Raw genomic sequence first — 19,135 nt, 5'->3', positions numbered from 1 at the left:
ATCTTTGTAGTCAAGTCATGTTTATTTGTGACGCCTTTATTCACAAGGAGTCTCAAAGGGCTTCACAGGCCACAGAAGGGCAACGCCTAATGTGTAGCTTTGTTTTTCAGTAATATGCTTTATCATTCAGACTGCTTTGTAACGTTCTAGTGCATATTATTTTATTCAACGTTTATTTTTCAGTTTCAAAACAATACAGGTAACTTATACAAGCCTTAAACTTACATTCCATAAAAAGTATAGCACTAAAGCAACTGACAAACAAATTCAACTTACAAACGATCATCCGTAACCTATTTTCGTTCGTAAGTAGGGAAGCGGCTGTATAAGCTTTCAGTGTATTATAAAACAATGAAACAATAGAATCCCCTTCTTTATCCCCACCCAACAACTCAAAACACCAAATACACAGATGCACATGATGGTTAAAATACAGTAAAAACAATATAAATAGTAGTAGAAATAAAATAGATGATTATGACAAGACACAGATTAACCAAGGGAGGGAGGTCCCCGGGACCTTAGGGGGGCTTATCCACACTGATAGAGATGGCATCAGATGGCCTGAGGATTTTCAGCTATAGAAGCACGCCCTACCAGTGAGCCATGCTGACTTTGGTTCTAGGATTGTGTACTAGATAGATAGATAGATAGATACTTTATTCATCCCCGTAGGGAAATTCACACTTCCAGCAGTCTACCCTGTTGTTTATTAACAGATGAACATGATGCCCTCGGGGTGCTTGTAGCGAAGTGGATGACGTCACGCCAGTCCAAAAATTCGAAATCCCTGCGGCAGATGGAAAACTTTTCTTTGTGAAAATCCAGGGATACACCACCTCGTTGTTGACTTGTTACTATTGACTTTCTGTGAATCTAGATCTAGAAGTGTTGGCATGAATTAGTCCATTCGCACTGATCGCAGCAAGGCTTTAAGGCTAGGACCTTAGCTTGGCCTTTTGGCTGAGAGTAAGAGTCCTAGGCTTTGTAGCGTATTATGAATTGACCGATAACTGATAATGAATAATGAATAAAGAAGATAGAACAATAACCCTTAAAAAATCTCCCCCCCAACATGAGGAAACACTGAAAAAAATAAAAGTTAAAATCAAAAAGCCCAACTACAGAACAAAAACATGAAAAAGATAAATAAGAATAAAGAACGTCTGCCATTAAGGAAAGAAATTATTTGTTTGTCCATAAAACAATAATTCTTAAAATGAGGAAAAGTATCTGCTTGATATGACATTTTTGCTTATTTTATTATTAATTTCATTATTTATTTTCAAGAAGTTAAAATAGTCTTAAAACAAGTGAGAAAAAAACTGAAAAAAACATATGAGTTTTTCCAATGGTGTAAGATTTTTTTATTTTGTTTATTTTCAGAGGTTTGATACTAATTGTTTCAGAACAAAATATTTTTCCTCCATTTTTATTATTGTCCGGCTCATCTCTGAAGAGCGAGATAACGATTAACACCGAAAAACAACAGCGACCAGATGATGAAATTGCTGCATATGAGTCAGACCAAGAATGGTAACCATGGAAACCAGTACTATCTGTTTCATGTAGCGATTAAACCCCCATAAAAATGCCTGGAGAGGCATGGGCACCACATGCCCAAGACACATCACAGGAAGTGGTGACTCTTGCAGTTGAGGGTTCCTTGAACAGTGATGTTAAAATGGTAGAAGTTAAACACATCTAACTAAATGAAAATGATCATTTACAGGCCATATTTGAAAAGCGGTAGACATACTACATCACACAATATTTTCAGACTCCAGCAACTAAAACGGAAGCTTCTCTGCGGTCTAAAAATCTGCCGCTTCTAAATAAATACCGACTCGCACTCAGTGATGTTCAGTGTTTTTGTAACACTGTGAATAATTTTGTGTTTTCTTATAAATATTTCTTTGTTGCAGGGATACGCTGCCATCCATACCATTCAAAGGTGGTCAGAGCTTAACTGGGCAAGCCACTGGGTCGTGGTGGTCTCCTGGCTTTTCTACCGTTTAATTTTGTGATTTTGTTGAGCGCAAATGGACTTGCTGTGATCTGCCTCAATAGGAGACATTTGTTTCCAGTTTTTGCTAAGATGAGATCAAATTCTGAGAAGTTCCAAGCAAATGAGGAAAAGTTGTACTTGCGATCGTCAACAAGCACCATACCTTCTTAGTATCCAGTTTGTGGAATGAATTTTTATTTCAAAACATGTTTACAAAAGACTGTATATTTGTATTGCAGTGTATACACCTGTATGCAGTAATTGCTTCCGAAAGGCGGCCATAACCAAGTAACGTTTTTTTTATTATTTTTTTACACAAGTGCCTTTTGTATTTTTACTGTGAAATGTATGCATATATAGTGAAGAAAATGATTTGAACACCCTGCTATTTTGCCATTTCTCCCACTTAGAAATCATGGAGGGGTCTGAAATTTTCATCGTAGGTGCAAGTCCACTGTGAGTGATATAAACTATAAAGAAAAATCCAGAACTCACAATGCATGATTTTTTAACGACTTTTTTTTGTGGGATATAGCTGCAAATAAGTATTTGAACACCTGAGAAAATGAATGTAAATATTTGGTACAGTAGCCTTTGTTTGCTATTACAGAGGTCAAACTCCTTGTAGTCTTTCACCGGGTTCACAATACACAGCCCCAGTCACCCTCTCTTTAATGCAATGCACTCGTCCTGTCCCATGTGCAGAAAAACGCCTCCAAAGCATGATGCTACCATCCCCATTTTCAACAGTAGGGAGGGTGTTTTTCGGATTGTACTCTTCATTGGTGATAACGGACAATATAATTCTCTATGCACCTAAAGGGATCGTTTGCACAACGCTTGTTCCTCTCACATCAATAATATATTGCTCCTCATGACATATTTTTTATACTAAAAGGTGCACCTAAAACATCTAAATTGGCCTTACATGCAGATAAATTGGAAATACTTTACCTTATTTGTGCAAATATTGATCAGTTACACAATAAGGGTGGCCACTAGGCTGCCACGAACACAATTGCGTGTGTCTATATATTTCCGAACGACCAAATTACTTCCCACAATGCTCCTATTATTATTCAGTTCACAATCTTGTGCGCTTGGTTGTGAGTCGGGTGCACCACGAACTTGTTTGTCTGACAATATTTTCACTGTCAATAATTTGGTACTGAGGGTTTGCAAGGATATCTACACCATCATGGAGGATAATTCAGGTGAAATTGATAGATTGTTCAGGTTTAGAACACTGTGATAGAAATTAGACAGTGTTTTTTAACCCTTTTTGAACAAACGTGTCAATGTTAAGGCAGTTTTATGCAATTGTGATCAGTGATATATTCTTCCTGATTAATCGATGCATAATTAACCGCACTTATTCTTGTGTAACCCTAACATTTGCTGTGAATTCTATAAGGAAAAACACTTTACATTACAATTTAGACTAACTGCACAATACACAAAGAGGTAAGTATTAGTTTCAGGAGCGAGCAGCAGCAAGTCAACTGCAGGAGAGAGAGTGGGAAAGGTGAGAGGAGAGAGAGTGGGAAAGGTGAGATGGCACAACATTCATTTGGACAGGTAACTTAAAATTAGTTTTACCTGGTTATATCAGTATTATTTTCCCCCCATTTTATTAACACTCCACTTATTGAAACATGAATATGTTGTTTGTTTGTTTGTACATGATTCAATTGTTTGTTTGTTTGTACATGATTCAAATTGAATCTTTTCTTCCGGCGCCGTCACGAATGGCAGCCACTCCAGCAGCTCCCGTGTTATTTTCGATTGTTCTCGATTGTTCTCAGCTCAGGGATGCTGCTGGAAATGTGAATTTCCCTTCGGGGATGAACAAAGTATCTATCTATCTATCTATCTAGTGTAGTGTATTAAGTTTATGGCGCACCCGAGTTAAAAACAATTTGTCTTGTACCCAAATTCTTGTGCAACACAAAAAGTAACACTATTCCGAAATAATTGGAAATCAAATTGGACAGGCCATGAATGCACATTGTTTCAACCCACTTGTGCAATAATTTGGTGCTGGTTGTGTAGTATGTTGTTTTGTGTATAAACATTTCATTGGGAAATTTGTATTTTTTGATTCCACAAAATAAAAAACTTTTTTAAGGGGACAGTGTGTATTATTTTGCACCTTATTAAAAAAACAATATAAATATGCACTTTTATTATAATTTATTGGTTCTGAAATATGTATGTATTCAACATTAAATGGGGCTCACATAAATCATTTTTCTTTTGCTTCCCCTCCTTTTTTCTTCTCTCTTTTCCTGTTTTCTGCTTTCATTTTTCTTTTCTGATATTTTTCTTGCGTTTCCCTTTTTTCCCATCTTTTTCCACTCTTTTTGTCATTTTTACCTTTTCTCTTGTGGCTGTTTTATTTTGTCTTTTTACTTTTCTTTTTCTTATTCCTTTTTCTTGGTTTTCTTTTTTTGTTGTATCATGTTTCCCTTTTTACTTTTTGTGAAAGGCTGGTCAAAAGAAAAGGTGAGTTTTGGTCACTTTGAATCTCCTTAGTTTTTAATTTTCTTATGCTTTTTAGCACTTTGATTGTACTACACACCACAGGTTTCCAACGTTGTGCTCTCCAAAGACAGCTGAGGTGCCCGCGTACTTGTTCTGAAAACAGTTCACCAGAGCTGGGTCATTGTGATTTTCTATTAAAATATTTTTTGTCGCCTACTGAGTATTTAACCCTACTTTCAATAATTAACCTGCTCGTGGCATAGTAATGACAATTGTTAACTAAGAAATGCATGTAAAACTGGGTGCCTTTTGTGCTAATTTATAATAAGAAGCTCTCATCTTAGACCCCTTCACTACACAATAGAGCAGGGGTCAGGAACCTTTTTGACCCAAAGAGCCATAAACGCAAAAAAATGTTTTAAAAATAAATTGAGAGTGCCACTTCATATATTTTCAGACAAAATTGAAAAAAAAAACTGCCAAACATGCTCTCTAGACAAAAGCTAATTCTTCAGCACATTTTATTTCACTGTGTGTCATTTGAGGATTTAATCAAATGTATGAAATGATAATAATGCCAAATCCTGTGTCCCAAATCAATGTAAATATGCCATTTGCAATTTGTCTTCCACTTTCAGTTAAGCATTTTTTTCCATTAATTTGTCCTTAATAACGGTTTCTAAACAATGTGCATGCGAAGTTCTTTCGTAAAAATGTCACAAATTACTGCAAACGATAAGCATATCATCATATTCACTTTCGGTGTAGACTGCGCTGAGTGAGAGAGAGAGAAGGACGTGCCTTGCGCTGTGTGCAGGGATCCGCCCACCTGTACTGCTCACCCAATCAAAGTCGTTTGCCAGCGTTTTTATTTAACAGTTTAAATGGTTTCTCACTTCTGCATTAAGTTGCTTCAGCTTTATATGGACAGAAATCGGGATGAAATCACTTGACTTTGGAACACCACTGAGATGTGCAATAGTTACATTTCATTTCTGGGCCACATGTACTCATGAAAAGAGCTATATATGGCTCCCGAGCCATAGGATCCCTACCCCTGCAATAGAGTGACATCAAATGGTCAAATATCACACACTGTCCCTTTAAGGCCGTGGACGCCGTTCATTCAATCCGTACATGTTTTGGTCTGCAGTTCCCTAGCGTGCTCGCAAGAGGGCGTTGCAGGCGAATTTCTGTCCATGGTACTGAAGGCAGAAGTCGAACATCCAAGTGTTTTCTCTCCAAGGTGCTGACTTGGTCCCAGCCTTTTGGGTCTTTTCCGAACGGACCGACTAAGGGATGGAGCTCAGATCCTGAAAAACACGCTCGAGCGAGACGTTAAACATCGCTACGCGAGGCTGGCGATGTCGAGGGGGAGGGGAGGGCATTAGTCTGAACCTAAGGTAAGGCTTTATTTCTCTCTGACAAAGACGAGGCACGAAGCGCACTATTTGGCAGCGTTTCCAAAGGCCCGCTTCAGCTCCTGATATTTAGCAGGGACGTAGTACGCAGCGCTCGTCGACCCAATTTGCAACTCAACTGCTGAATCATTCGCATTCGGTCTCGGGGATGCTTTTCCAACGACGTTTCCCACTGCTGATTTTTATGCAGCGTTAACAATGGCGACTACGTGCAAAAAAAGCCCCTCGCGTTAATAGTTTGTCACGGAACGCTAGGGTTTGCGCTCTTCCCCCCACCCAGTCGTAGTAAGAACAACAGGAAATAGCTCGCACTGAAAACGGGCCTGTTCCGAGCAACACATTTCCGTCGGGTGAAATGTTTTCATTCTGAGTTTAGGGAGGAAACCCTGCAACCCCTTCACTGCCGAGTCACTTTCAAGAAAAAATTACTTTCGGGCGAACATGACTTGACCTCTAAAAATGTCCCCTTCTCGGGGTCCTGCTTCATGCGTTTGAGTCATGCGTTGAATAAGCACGCTACTGGAAACGGGAATGCACAAATTCTAGTACTATTGCTGTTAAAGATGCACTATTTCATGCAGATATTCCCGATTACAAATACTTTCGAAGTCAAGTCATGTTTATTTGTAAAGCCCCTTATCACAAGGAGTCTCAAATGGCTGCATGATCACAATAAAATACTTAGAATAGAAAGATAAAAAAGATTATTAAGAGGGGCAATATTTACACGGTAGTTTCTTTCAAGGTCTTTTTGTTGCACGTGCAAGTAAGTGATATTCTTAGACGTTCTCGGATAAAGTCTTGGTTGGGGTTTTGGTTTGCATTTAAAACAGTCCTTTTCTTACTTTCACCCAGACTAAAAGAAAACCTCAAGCATGCGTGTGGAATTGTTCCCCTCCCTTCCCACCATATTCCCCACCTATCCTCCAGTGTAATGCATTCTTTATTGGGAGTAAAAGTAAGATAAAATCAGATAGGCATGGTGGGAAAAAAGGCTCTTTCAACTCTGTTGGGCATTGTTAACACATACTTAAGAGAAATAATCTACTTTCAATTGAAAGTAATTGGCCGCTCCAAATTGTCCCTAAGTGAGTGAATTGTCTGTCCCTCTGTGCCCTGCCACTGGCTGGCAACCAGTTCAGGGTGTCCCTTGCCCACTGCCCGAAGATAGCTGGAATGGGCTCCAGCACCCCCGCGACCCTACTGAGGATAATGATTTTTACAAACCCTGTAATCTGAGCAACCCACCTTTAATCCCCCTATGCAGAAATATTGTAACAACTTATTAACAAGACGGTCAGATCATGACGTGTTGACACAAAGATGGTGTCCCGAGAGGCATGTGCTTGGGCAAAGTGACTATTTGTATTTCTCTCCATCCATCAACGTGCCAAATTAGAGTTGCGATGCCGAACAACAAGCTTTATGATTTAAATCGACTTTTTTTTAAACAAATTCAATTCGTTGGAAACGCAAATAGAGGTGAATCAAGCTTTCTTACCCATCACCTGAAGTCTTTTGGACATTTGATTTTGGCCCAAATTTTCTTAGATCGTGTTCAAACGCTTCAAAATGGTTCAAATTTGGTCGGGTCGTGTTTACATCAACGGGCTGGGGTGAATTTGAGAAATAGAGTAATTTGAAGTGACAGTGTGTATGTTTAGCACCTACTGTTTTCCTTTATTTAATAATATACTGTCTTTAAAATATAATCCGAGGCTAAAATTAGGTCTAGGTTCATTGAGAAATCCATACATACATCCATTATCTGCACCACTTATCCTCAGTAGGGTCGCGGGGGTGCCGGAGCCCATCCCAGCTATCTTCGGGCAGTGGACAGGGGACACCCTGAACTGGTTGCCAGCCTGTCGCAGGGCACACAGGGACAGACAATTCGCTCGCTCATTCACACCAAGGGACAATTTGGACCGGCCACTTAACCTAACATGCATGTTTTTGGAATGTGGGAGGAAACCGCAGTGCCCGGAGGAAACCCACGCAAACACGGGGAGAACATGCAAACTCCACACAGGAGATTCATGACCTCAGAACTGTGCCGCTCACGCGTTAACCACTGGGCTGCCGTGCTGCCTTCACTGAGAAGTGTTTTCCACAAATATCTAGTGTTTATGTGAGCTTTAAGTTAAAAAATAGAGAAAAATAACATGCGTTCTTGGTTTTCTGCGTCGCTTTTGACAAATTAATACAAAATAAATAGTGTAATAGTAGTAGTACTCTTAAAAAACACACACACACCATTTCAAAAGTCTGGGGCCATCCAGACAATTTGGTGTTTTCCGTTAAAAGTCAAAGTTTTTTTGTATTAATCAAATAATTTGCAAAATGATTAGAATTTATATTCGAGACATTGAGATGAAAACACACAAAAATTAATTTTATCCATGAAATTTGTTTTTTGTCAAAGAATGTACATTTCTAAGCGACCCCAAACTTTTGATCAGTTAAACACGCATTTTTAAAAATACTTTTGGGATAAAAAATATGCATTTATTTTTTCATAGCATGAGCGTCACCTTGCCGGAGCTGACATAATTGTCTGCCATCTTGCTGCAAAGGGCTTGCCCAAAAAACTCACAAAAAGCTGGGCGAAAAAAAAAAAGAAGAAAAATGGCGCGATTCGTTCATTTTGTCTTTGTAGTTATTAGTCTTCCTTGTACTTTTTTGGTTGCACTACACAATACAACGACGTCTAGTGGTCAAATATTGCTCACTGTTGGTTTTAAAGGGGCATTTACAACATTTTTTAAATTTTTTAACTTGCACTTTTCAACCAAATAAAGACGTTTTATGGACACAACCATGGTGTCCTTTCCTTTTAATGCCAAATTTGTTTTTTTGAGTGGGTTGCATCCATTGGAGTTATGTGTTTGTGCGTGCGTGTGTGGTGCTTAACAACAAAGATCAAGTGTAGCCAGTGTGGGTGTAGAACCTTTTCACTTCTCTGGTGAAACCGCCCACAACACCCTTGGGTACGCCTCCTCTTTGTGAATAACAGCCATACAAAAGCTCCTCATGGTCAAACTTGTGTCTTTTTACGGTGTAAACAATTTACAGGTTCCAGAATCCTCAATTTTACCATATCTGTACCATTACTTGTTTGAGATCATGGTAGTGGAAACATTTCCAAGATGACGAATCAAAACGTCATTCACTCCAGTTTACTGGTTGCATAGGGCACAATATATTGAATATATTTTTTCAGTGTTTTATTAGGCGCTTGAAAATATTTTACAGTATTGGGCTTAAAATTCAGGTCATTAAGTGAAAGTGGCGCCAATTCACTCCATACATGGAACAGTCAATCTCCTTTTGGATTTAAAAGAAAAAAAATCATGAGGTCCTTGAAGCAAATGATTGGTTACAACATCAAAAATCTTCTTTACCTGTTTTGTAAAGTCAAGCTGTGATTGGTACTTGTCGGTTTTTGCCGGGATGTCATCCTTGCTGGACAAAAGTGTCGAAATTGCCACCCTGCACATGGGATGCCACAAGCGAATTTAGCTTCTTAATTCACTCACATTCTACTAACACTTAGATATTGAGCAATAACATTTAGACAAGTAGTTAAATACAAGACCGAGGAGATTTTTGAGGGGCAGGGGGATGACTTCCACTTTTACAACAAGCAGACAGTGCTCATACAAACTGCATGTCCTACTTCTCTGACAAGGTGGACATTTTTGGCCAATGTTAGCATTCAGTAATAATGACATGGTGGTTATCTCTGCAAAGACTTGAGCAAGTACTGTAAACAGACTTCAAATGATTATTCCTAGACTGTTTATATATTGGTAGACTTTCTGAAATGGGGTTTCATATCAACACAGGTCAAAATGCCAAACACCGTATGTTGTTTTTTTTTTTTTTAAAGGGAGATGTAGTTACCACATTATGCATGCAATATGATAAGAATATTGATTAAAGTAGTCAAATCGAGTCACATTTATTCTACTAGCTCTTAATCACAAAAAATCTCAAAGTGCTGCACAGGCTACCAACTCGGTGGCCTTGAGGGTGGGGCGCTCGCCGCGAGACTGTGAGGCTGCTGGTTCGAGCATCGAACTTAAAAAAGAAAAAATTGGTAACCATTGCCTCCATGCTTGGCGTTCGGCATTAGGGGTTGGAATTGGGGGGTTTGGTTACCTATTGACTCCCATGATGTTGCACATCAAATTGGTTTCCAATGGACCCATGACAATCTCATTGTAAGAATGTGGATACCAATAAACTGAAACTGAACACCATTGCAATACAAAGGTGTAAAATGATTCATTTTGGCAAATAGGTTGTTCTGCAAACTAAACTGATTGAATACATAGTTTTCATCAAGTTATTGAATTTGCTTTATTCACATTTGATAGTTCTTACAGTTGTTATGTTTGCAAATGTTTGGCTCCTTTAATAAGTTGTAGGATTTGTTTTAATGATGAAGTGCTTCTGATCCGACACTAAATCATGTGCAGTTATACTAAACAATTATTACAGTACATTTCTTTCAAACTAGTAGCCTAAAAGGACATTTGTTGCTGTGAATATATCGATGTTGATCACATGTTTTTTTCTATCCTTATGTGGATTTCCTTTAGGTAGGCTGTTTTTTTTTCTCAATGATTCCATAAACTAGCATATTAGTTTCATTGAAGACTTAATTGCTCATAAATGTGAATAAGAGTGTTTACGTGATGCTCTCCTTTTTGGTAACCAGCACAAATGGTTGAGAAAATGGAATGACAGGATTTGAGATACTATATCTATTGCCATTTTGTACCTTCAGTATACTCTCTCTGGTTTATTTTCATGTGAATCCATCACATTCGTACTATTAATATCGTTCCATTGTATAGATGAGCCAAGACAACACGGAGACACGAACACGAACTCGTTCAAAAAGCATTCAAGGTTAGTAAAATGTATGTTCATAACATGACACTGGTAAAATAAATGTATTTACGGTTATTGTTTCTTTTTCAGCTTTGTCAGATTTCTCAGGACATGACGTGAAGCTGGAGCTAACGTGAGTAAGCGTTGTCTAGTTCAAACTTTTTAGGTTAGATAATGCTTTGTGAATGCGTAATGATACGCTACATTCTTGTTTTATGTGAATAACAGTTGTCCAACCCCTGGATGTGATGGCAAAGGTCATGTTATTGGAAGATACTCAAGGCATAGAAGGTAGGACTGGTTAGCCGGTTTTAACCAACGCACTGCTCAAGGCAAATAAGAATTATTGTGCAACATTACGTGCTAGTGCACTGGGATGTCCGACCGTGAAAAAGCGAAAACTGGAGGAGGCAGAGGTTGAAGAGAATCAGTCTTCACCCAAGAAGAAGGGTCAGTCCTCCTCGATGGGGGTAGAAAACGACTTACCCACACACAATGAGGAGGACGAGGAGAACAGAGAACAGAAAAACACGAAAGAGGAAGACAATCTCCAAGAGGAAAAAAGTCAACCAGAATCAATAGAAAGTGAGTCAAATGTTTTCTGTTATCCTGCAAAATGACATATGGACCACATACAATTTTTATTCACAGATAACAGCTGTCCACTGATTAAAGAAGACACCGTGGTAGAAGAAACAGTTGTCTGTGTGACAACTAAAGAGGAGGACACCATCACCTTGGAGGTGAGCGAAATTGTGGCTGAGGACTCTCACAGGGATGAAAACCTTGCAAAAGAACAACAACACTCTGATGACAACCACGAGACAACCGATACTGCACCGGAAATGGACGACAAACAAGAGAGAGCTGAGGACCCTCAACTAGACTTTGAGAAAACTGAGGTTGAATTTACAAAGGAGGAAAAGAGCGAGAGAACAGAAGAGCAGATTCTAAAACGTGCTTTTGTAGAGGACAAGGGAGTGGTAAGGGCGACTCAAAGTCAGGAAAACACTGATCATCAGTACTCCACGGGACATTATCATCAAGTCAACAAATCACCAGAGGATGAGATCAAAAATAAGGAGAAAGACGAGGAAGAGGAGAGGGTCCAAGAGGTGGAGACGCCTTACTCCATGAGTCCACACAGTCAAACATCCCAGGACTCCCTTGAGATAGAAAAGCCCTGCACACAAAATACGGAGGAGGAGGCGTACGAAGCGCAGCAGGGGAAGGAAGAGATCAATCATCAGGATGAAACAGTCAAATTGAAAGATATAGAAGTGGAGGAAGAAGAAGAGGAAGATGAGGAGGAAGAAGAAGAGGTAGAAGAGGCAGGGGCTGAGGACCACTGCTCCAGCAAAGCATCCCCCACCACAGTGGTAATAGAGGTCCGCTCTGAAGAGGAAGATGATGATTACGATGAAGAGGACGATGGGGATGACCAATACTGCCACTCAGACGGCTCGGGCGTCACTGACGATTCTGAAACCTGGGATATGACTCGAGGGAACCTGGGGTTGCTGGAGCAGGCCATCGCTTTGAAGGCCGGGGAGGGGATGGGGGATCAGGAGGCGCAGAGTTCCCAAGACTACCAGCTGTACAATAACTCAGGCAAAAGCGCGGAGAGACTGAGCCGACGCAACGCCCACTACAGAAAAGGTAGTGTCTGTTTCTCTTATGTTCATTCCAAGCAGTTATAAGTGACAATCTAACATCGTGCTGATTGTTATTTGTTCTGAGTATACACTCATTGTACAACTTCCCCATAATCTGGTTATGCCATACACTAAAATGGTCCAGTGAAACTATATTAAAGTTTAACATATATCAAAACTGATTTCATATTTCTTGCTTTAACAAACAAGACCTCTCAAAGGAGTATGGATCATTCTAAATAAGAGTCAGCATTTTACAATGTTAAGACCTTTGCTATCGGTAAAGCCTACATGAGCCGTCAAGTCGAGTCACATTTATTTGTATGACCCTTTATTTGTATGACGGCATAGGATTGCAATTACACCATCACTTGATCTTTAACCAACATGCGGGCAGTGACTTTCAACCAGTGTGCGGGGGCACACCAGTCTGCCACGAAGCTTTTGGAGAGATCGTCGTTGGGCGTCGCCCCCCAAAATACGCAGAGAAGAGATATGGCGAAAAGGGAACGCGCTTTAATACGTTCGGGAGACGTTCAAAGTTCCAGACGTTCAACATTGGTCTTTATAGTGTTCTCAAATAAAGGTCAGAGATCTCGTGAAGGTCGTCCGCCCCGGCTCCCTCAGCATATCAGCTTGTGACGTCTTGCTACAACGTCATCCCACGACCTTCACCAGATGCCTACATATTTATCATTAGTTATTATCCACATTCCACAACAAAACCTGGTCTAATGTCTCATCTCATTAGCCGTACCGCTTATCCTCATTAGGGTCGCGGGGGGGCTGGAGCCCATCCCAGCCATCTCCGGGCAGTGGGCAGGGGACACCCTGAACTGGTTGCTAGCCAATCGCAGGGCACACAGGGACAGGCAACTCATTCGCTCATTCACACCTATGGACAATTTGGACCGGCCAATTCACCTGAAATGCATGTCTTTAGAATGTGGGAGGAAACCGGAGTGCCCGGAGGAAACCCACGCAAGCACGGGGAGAACATACAAACTCCGCACAGGAAGTCTTGAGCTGGATTTGAACCCACGACAGGTTCCCATGACAGGAACTGTGCCGCACAAGCGCTAACCACTGCGCCGCCGTGCTGCCCACCTGGTCTAATGTGCCACAGTTAAATGCCCAATCTTATCTTTGCACACAAAAAAAGCATGCTAGTGCAATATTATTGCTTTTTTCCAGTGATCAGTAACCGTAGAATTCCATATCAGTATGTGGCAGCAGACTACATAATTTTTTTCTTTTATATAAAAGCTATCTGCTCATAAGGTAGTAATCTAAATTTAAACACTCATTTTGTTTGATGAAGTTGGTTAAGATCTGCTGCAAAATACAGTTACAGCGTACTAAACGCATTTTTTTTGTTCCACTGGCATATTAATTTTGCCCAGTTTAAGCATTTTATTAGAAAAACAGGTTAAAAAAATATAGCAAAATCGTAAATTACAGCTAAATTATTAACCTAAATATATAAACAGTATTACCTGAGCCCTAAGCCACCGTGACCACAAATAATAAAAACAACTTTATACTGTCAATTCATGCGATATAACAATTAAAGCATGAAAAAAACATGAATGAAACTGATGCCAGGAACGAATGTCTAAACACTTTTACGGGAAAGTGTGCCTTCCAGATTTTTTCATTAAAAAAGTGTACCCTGGCTCAAAAATAATTTGGGAAACACTACATTACTTGAGAATTGGGATTAATCAGAGGTAGTTTAAATTCAGTCAGGTGTACTCTTTGACTATGAGTAGTTGGTTCTGCGGTTAAAATATTTTGGTGAAGTTTAATAATGATGCATCCTGGTTCTCTTCACAAAAATATGTGGGATGGGTGAATGGATGGATTGATGGCTGGACAAACTGTTGAATAGTCACCTTTAATGAATCACTCCTTCCTTCATTTAGATAAGAGAGAAGTGAAGTGTCCAACCCCGGGTTGTGATGGAACAGGTCACGTGACTGGACTGTACCCCCACCATCGAAGTTTATCCGGATGCCCTCACAAAGATAGGATACCTCCAGAGAGTAAGAACAAAATCAGACACATAAGTTTGAACCTTTTGGCAAAACACTTGAAGCTGAGATGGCTATGTACATGAACAGTCAGAGACTGCTCTTGAACTTTCACGAGTAGAAGCTTGCTAATGTCGCAACCATTATTTCAATTGTCTTTGTAAAGAGTTTTTTTTTCTATGGAAACTTTACTTTTCTACTCAAATTTTCCCTACTAGAGCTGCAGCTAAAAGTACTACTACTCACACCTATACGACTAATGTTCAATCTTCCACTGCTGTCTTTTTTCAGCGCTACTACTCTCTAGCAACTAACAATTTCACTTTTTCACTCTAAACAGACTAAACCTTTTGTGTCTGCTGTGTGTCGTAGTTCTGGCTATGTATGAGAACGTCTTGAAGTGTCCCACTCCTGGCTGCACAGGCCAAGGCCATGTCAACAGTAACCGCAACACACATCGCAGGTTAATCATGTTCACACATTTGCACGCATGTGCTATGTGGGTAACTGAGGTGGAGCATGCAAGCTCGGAGCTATTTTTGTGTTTGTAATCATAGAAAAGCGTTGTTTAGTACAGGGTGTGTCAGAAAATATCTGTAAAGACCCTAAAAAGTACCATTTCAAAGCCTTACTCCTTGAATGAGGCCACACGCTGCACCAGCATGTCTATAAAGAGGTCCTACCAAGATAGTAGGCACATTTGGCCCAGATCTGGTATGGGTGCAGCCCAAATCAGAGTCATCTGGGTCGCGTCCATGCCAATTCTCGGCCAAATGTAGATGCTAACTGTGTGATGTGTGTCTGTGTGTGTTTGGTGTGTTTGTATTTGTGTGTGTGTGTGTGTTTTAAGGCATCTCCTGTATATATCGAGCACGAGTTTGTTCAATTTTATGCTTCTAATAATGAGTACTATACCCAAGCGCCAGGTACGGGGCAGGGCTTTTAAGGCATCTTATTATCATCTCTTTTATCCTAATACTCTTTTTTATGTTCAATTACTATTTAAATGTGTATAAAGTGATCAAGGGAAAGGAATTCATAGCTTTTTGGGGTTACTTGAAAGCGTTTGGGAAGCCGGGAACAGATTCAGTGGTTTTCAATGTTTTCCTATTAGGAAAATTCGCTAGCGATCTAAAAATTTTAGATACTACCACAATCCGGGAACAAATTAACCTGGTATGTAGACGAATCACTGTATTTCATTCATTTTAAAGGTGCTTCAATATAACCTTGTATTACTAACATATACTTAATGTATTCTCACTGTCTTTGATTAATGTGGTCCTTCCCATTTGTGCATGCTACACCATTGAGAGAAAAATATTTGTGTTTGAGTTGTTGGTGCTATCTAAGTCTTAATTCTCCAGCACTTTTTCTGACCTTCATGTTCCAATATCTGAACATTCTGTCATTTCTATCAGTTTGTCCGGCTGCCCTATTGCTGCAGCAGCTAAGCTGAACAAGAGCCAGGACAAGCAAGTCCATCTACAGGCTGCAGTCAGTGAAACCACAACCAACTCTGACAGAGTACTCAGGTAATCCCTCTTTGTATTCAATTGATTTGTGAACCGTGAATTCAAGTACAAGTTGATAATGTTCATGGAGCACTGATTACCCCCTCCTTTTCTTTTCTAGGCCCATGTGTTTTGTCAAACAGCTGGATATCCCCCAATTTGGTAGTTATGGGACCAACGTGGTCACCACCACACCACGAGCAAACCTTGCTAAAGAGTTGGAGAAATATTCAAAAGTGTCTTTTGACTATGCAAGCTTTGATGTCCAGGTGTTTGGAAAACATATGCTTCCAAAGACAACTTCATCAGAAACATCACCCAAAGCCTTCAAAAGTGAGTGACACGTCACAGAGTATGCATCGCATTTCAAGAAGTCTGAAATTAAAGTCAAGTCAAGTCATATTTATTTGTATAGCCCTTTATCACAAAAAGTCACAAAGGGCTGTACAGAGCACAACTATAACAAAATAACAAAAAAATAGTAAAATATAACAGAAAGGAGGAGGAACAGAATTATGTTAAGCAAAATATGGAAAAATTAAATGTGTAACTTGGTTTGGAATCCAAATGCCAAATATGATGTCACGAAACGGACCCGGGAAGCAGGAAGTCGGAACTCATATGCGTAGACGATCTGTCACTTTATTAGGAAAGAAAAGTTGTCCAACACACAAACGGACCAAAAACAAAACAAAACAGGTTCAAAGGCAATCAAAATTACAAACTAGGCATTACTCAGATCAAACAGGCATGAACAGGTCTTTAACGAGGGTTAAACAATGATCTGGCAACGGGCAGTCCCAAAAGGAGGGTTTAAGTACTCCAAGAGCAATCAGTCAATGCGTCTCAGCCGGTGTCAAGGCGCGGGGCCAGCTGGGCGCCATGACAACCGTGCAGGACATGACATATTATTATAAAAATGATATAATTGTAATGTAAAGTTCATACTCAGGTAAAAAACTATTTGGAGCTAACCAAAATAGTAAAAAAAAGATCAAATGTTAGTGCAAACAATGTAAAAAGCTGAGCAGATTGCTTTCTAAATAGCTAAACATGTAAGGAGCTAGCTAGCTACAAAGCTTAAAAAGTTGACAGATAGCTAGCTAAAAAAACCTGCACATTTTTTGCTCATTCGCTTTATGAAACCCAATTATTGAATTCAAGTTTTTTGTACCACCAGGAGGCATTAAATATTACACACGGTCCCTTTAAAGACTAACACTGCTCCAAATTTGACACTTTAAGCACTAACCTGCGGTGGGTAAATCGTTCTCGTTCCCGACAGTGTAGCACACTCAATACACTGATAAAGAACATCAAAAGCAGTCATATATATTGCATATGCCAGTGATCCTGAATTATTACATAGAAACGGTCAACAATAAAGGGACATTGTGTATTATTTGACACCTTCCTGTGGGAAAAATGAAAAGCTTCATTCATTAAAAAACAAGAACAATATTGATTTCAATAATAAGAAAAACATACATAAATTATCATATCAACATGGAATTCTATTAAATACTCGTAGGTAAAAAAAATGTATTTATGTTACATAAGATGAGTCCGAAAACATCCTAGCCTAGGAACAGGCAGGTTTCAGGCAGGGAAGGAGCCCCAAAACACAGATATTCAATCTGCACGTGAAACAACACCAGAGAAACCTCTATCACGTTTTTGTGGATTTCCAGAAGGCGTTTGACAAAGTATGTATGGGGAAGCCGCTTTATGGGTCACCATGTAGAAGTAAGACATTGGCCAGCAACTAGTTAAGACCATTGAACATGCCAATGCCAACAGTACTAATCAATTGGAGTGGGTGTGAGACAGGGCTGGATTCTATCTCCAACTTTATTCAACATCTTCTTGTCCGAAAATCTAATGGTCAACTATCCGAGTGTAAATAAGGCCTTACCAAAATTTAAGAAATACATCATACAATCTTGAAATCAAAACAATTTATGTGAGAAAACTGAAAATGGTTGTGATTTCTTGTGATTATTGATGATCTGAAAAGGTTGAAAACATTTTACTTCATATTTTTGTGACAAAAGTACAAAACGTTTTGATTCGGGTTACGCTGTCGTATTAAGAAATAGGTCGAAAACCGAGAATGAGTGGATCGAAGGTAAACATTACTGAGATTGAAAGATAAATCTTTTCTAAACACATCTATTCACCCAAAAATTGGGAAAAAAAAAATTCTTGTTTGGCATTGAACATGTTAGTTCACTGGTTTATTTTTACAGTTGAGTGAATCCAATTCTACACCTGAACCAACCCACCACGCTATACAAACCCAACACTGCTCTCTAGTGGCCTTAGGGAACATTTGGTTTTCCACTTATCTAAAAAAGCATATCTTTTGCCAGAAATGACCCAGATACTCCCTCTTTTTTTGACATACTAAAAAATGTAAGTGGGCTGGATCTATTGTCGGGCCGTATGCTTGATTTAAACAAATCATATAATATCTTACATTATTATAACAATCATTTGATAGTCCATTTAAAAATGGTCCCATTGTTTGAATCACAATGTAGATATTTGACAGTTTTAAGGGGTTTTCCCCATACTTCTTTCTCTTAACACAATACAATGTGTAAAACCTGAGACAGTTGGTCACTTTCTCATGTAACCTTTGTAAAAAGATCGGAAGTGAACCTGAGTTACGCGGGCCGGTTTTATTTACTGAACATTTTGGCAGACATGCTCAAAGAAGTGTTTTGGAAGTGTTGACTCAACATTTACTGCAATAGCACTACTGTTTCACTGCACTGTTGTCACGATGCACTATTTTTCAATGCGCTATTATTCCAACGCAGGCCCATTTACAAGCACTTACATGTAAAAGCAAACTACTATTTATCCTGACATTCTTTTATCTTATTGTTCTCTTGTTAGACTTGATTGCATGTTAATTCCGGAGTGCCGTGTCTAATCTCGTTGCAAACAATATTCAATGAAATACAATTCAATTCAATTGAGTAAATTAAAACATGACTGCTTCTGTTTCACTTACCACTTTTGGCTGAAGTCTCTGCACTCAATACATGGGTTCACATTTATCGATAACAAAAATGTTATAAGAGCGAAGATCCAACATCAAGACAAAAAG

At 39.3% G+C, this 19,135-nt stretch overlaps 2 protein-coding genes and 1 long non-coding RNA gene across 11 annotated transcripts in view; 2 read left to right on the top strand and 1 right to left on the bottom strand.

The window, feature by feature from the left end:
• The window catches only part of LOC148369035 (protein-serine O-palmitoleoyltransferase porcupine-like), a 20,678-nt gene extending 17,794 nt beyond the window's left edge, over positions 1-2,884 (top strand). For all 4 annotated transcript variants that reach the window (XM_088330958.1, XM_088330961.1, XM_088330960.1 and 1 more), the window contains one exon: positions 1,926-2,884. In XM_088330958.1, the coding sequence (XP_088187084.1) occupies positions 1,926-2,027 (102 nt within the window). In that variant the 3' untranslated portion in view covers positions 2,028-2,884. The remainder of the gene's footprint in view (positions 1-1,925) is intronic.
• LOC148369034 (uncharacterized) lies at positions 1,068-19,135 on the bottom strand. 4 transcript variants are annotated; one of them, XR_015849968.1, is made up of 5 exons: positions 19,040-19,135; positions 14,421-14,506; positions 9,318-9,405; positions 5,630-5,805; positions 5,303-5,549 (listed from the first exon to the last, which is right to left on the bottom strand). It is a non-coding gene; the product is annotated as an uncharacterized LOC148369034 (long non-coding RNA). The 4 variants fall into 4 exon arrangements; XR_015849969.1 differs by lacking the exons at positions 5,303-5,549; positions 5,630-5,805 and adding an exon at positions 1,068-1,086; XR_015849967.1 differs by having other exon boundaries at positions 5,303-5,805; positions 14,366-14,506.
• Positions 5,669-19,135, top strand: part of myt1a (myelin transcription factor 1a) — a 32,782-nt gene continuing 19,315 nt past the window's right edge. For 2 of the 3 annotated variants that reach the window (XM_088330955.1, XM_088330954.1), the window contains exons 1-10: positions 5,669-5,895; positions 10,779-10,833; positions 10,906-10,948; positions 11,044-11,106; positions 11,183-11,400; positions 11,467-12,474; positions 14,396-14,515; positions 14,876-14,966; positions 15,925-16,038; positions 16,139-16,350. In XM_088330955.1, coding sequence (XP_088187081.1) covers positions 10,779-10,833; positions 10,906-10,948; positions 11,044-11,106; positions 11,183-11,400; positions 11,467-12,474; positions 14,396-14,515; positions 14,876-14,966; positions 15,925-16,038; positions 16,139-16,350 — 1,924 coding nt within the window. In that variant the 5' untranslated portion in view covers positions 5,669-5,895. The remainder of the gene's footprint in view (positions 5,896-10,778; positions 10,834-10,905; positions 10,949-11,043; positions 11,107-11,182; positions 11,401-11,466; positions 12,475-14,395; positions 14,516-14,875; positions 14,967-15,924; positions 16,039-16,138; positions 16,351-19,135) is intronic. The other variant, XM_088330952.1, reaches the window with a different exon arrangement.

Source organism: Urocampus carinirostris, chromosome 3 (genome assembly GCF_059441175.1).
Source record: "Urocampus carinirostris isolate Australia breed hairy pipefish chromosome 3, RoL_Ucar_1.0, whole genome shotgun sequence".
NCBI lineage: Eukaryota > Metazoa > Chordata > Actinopteri > Syngnathiformes > Syngnathidae > Urocampus > Urocampus carinirostris.
This window is presented reverse-complemented; position numbering and strand designations above follow the sequence as displayed.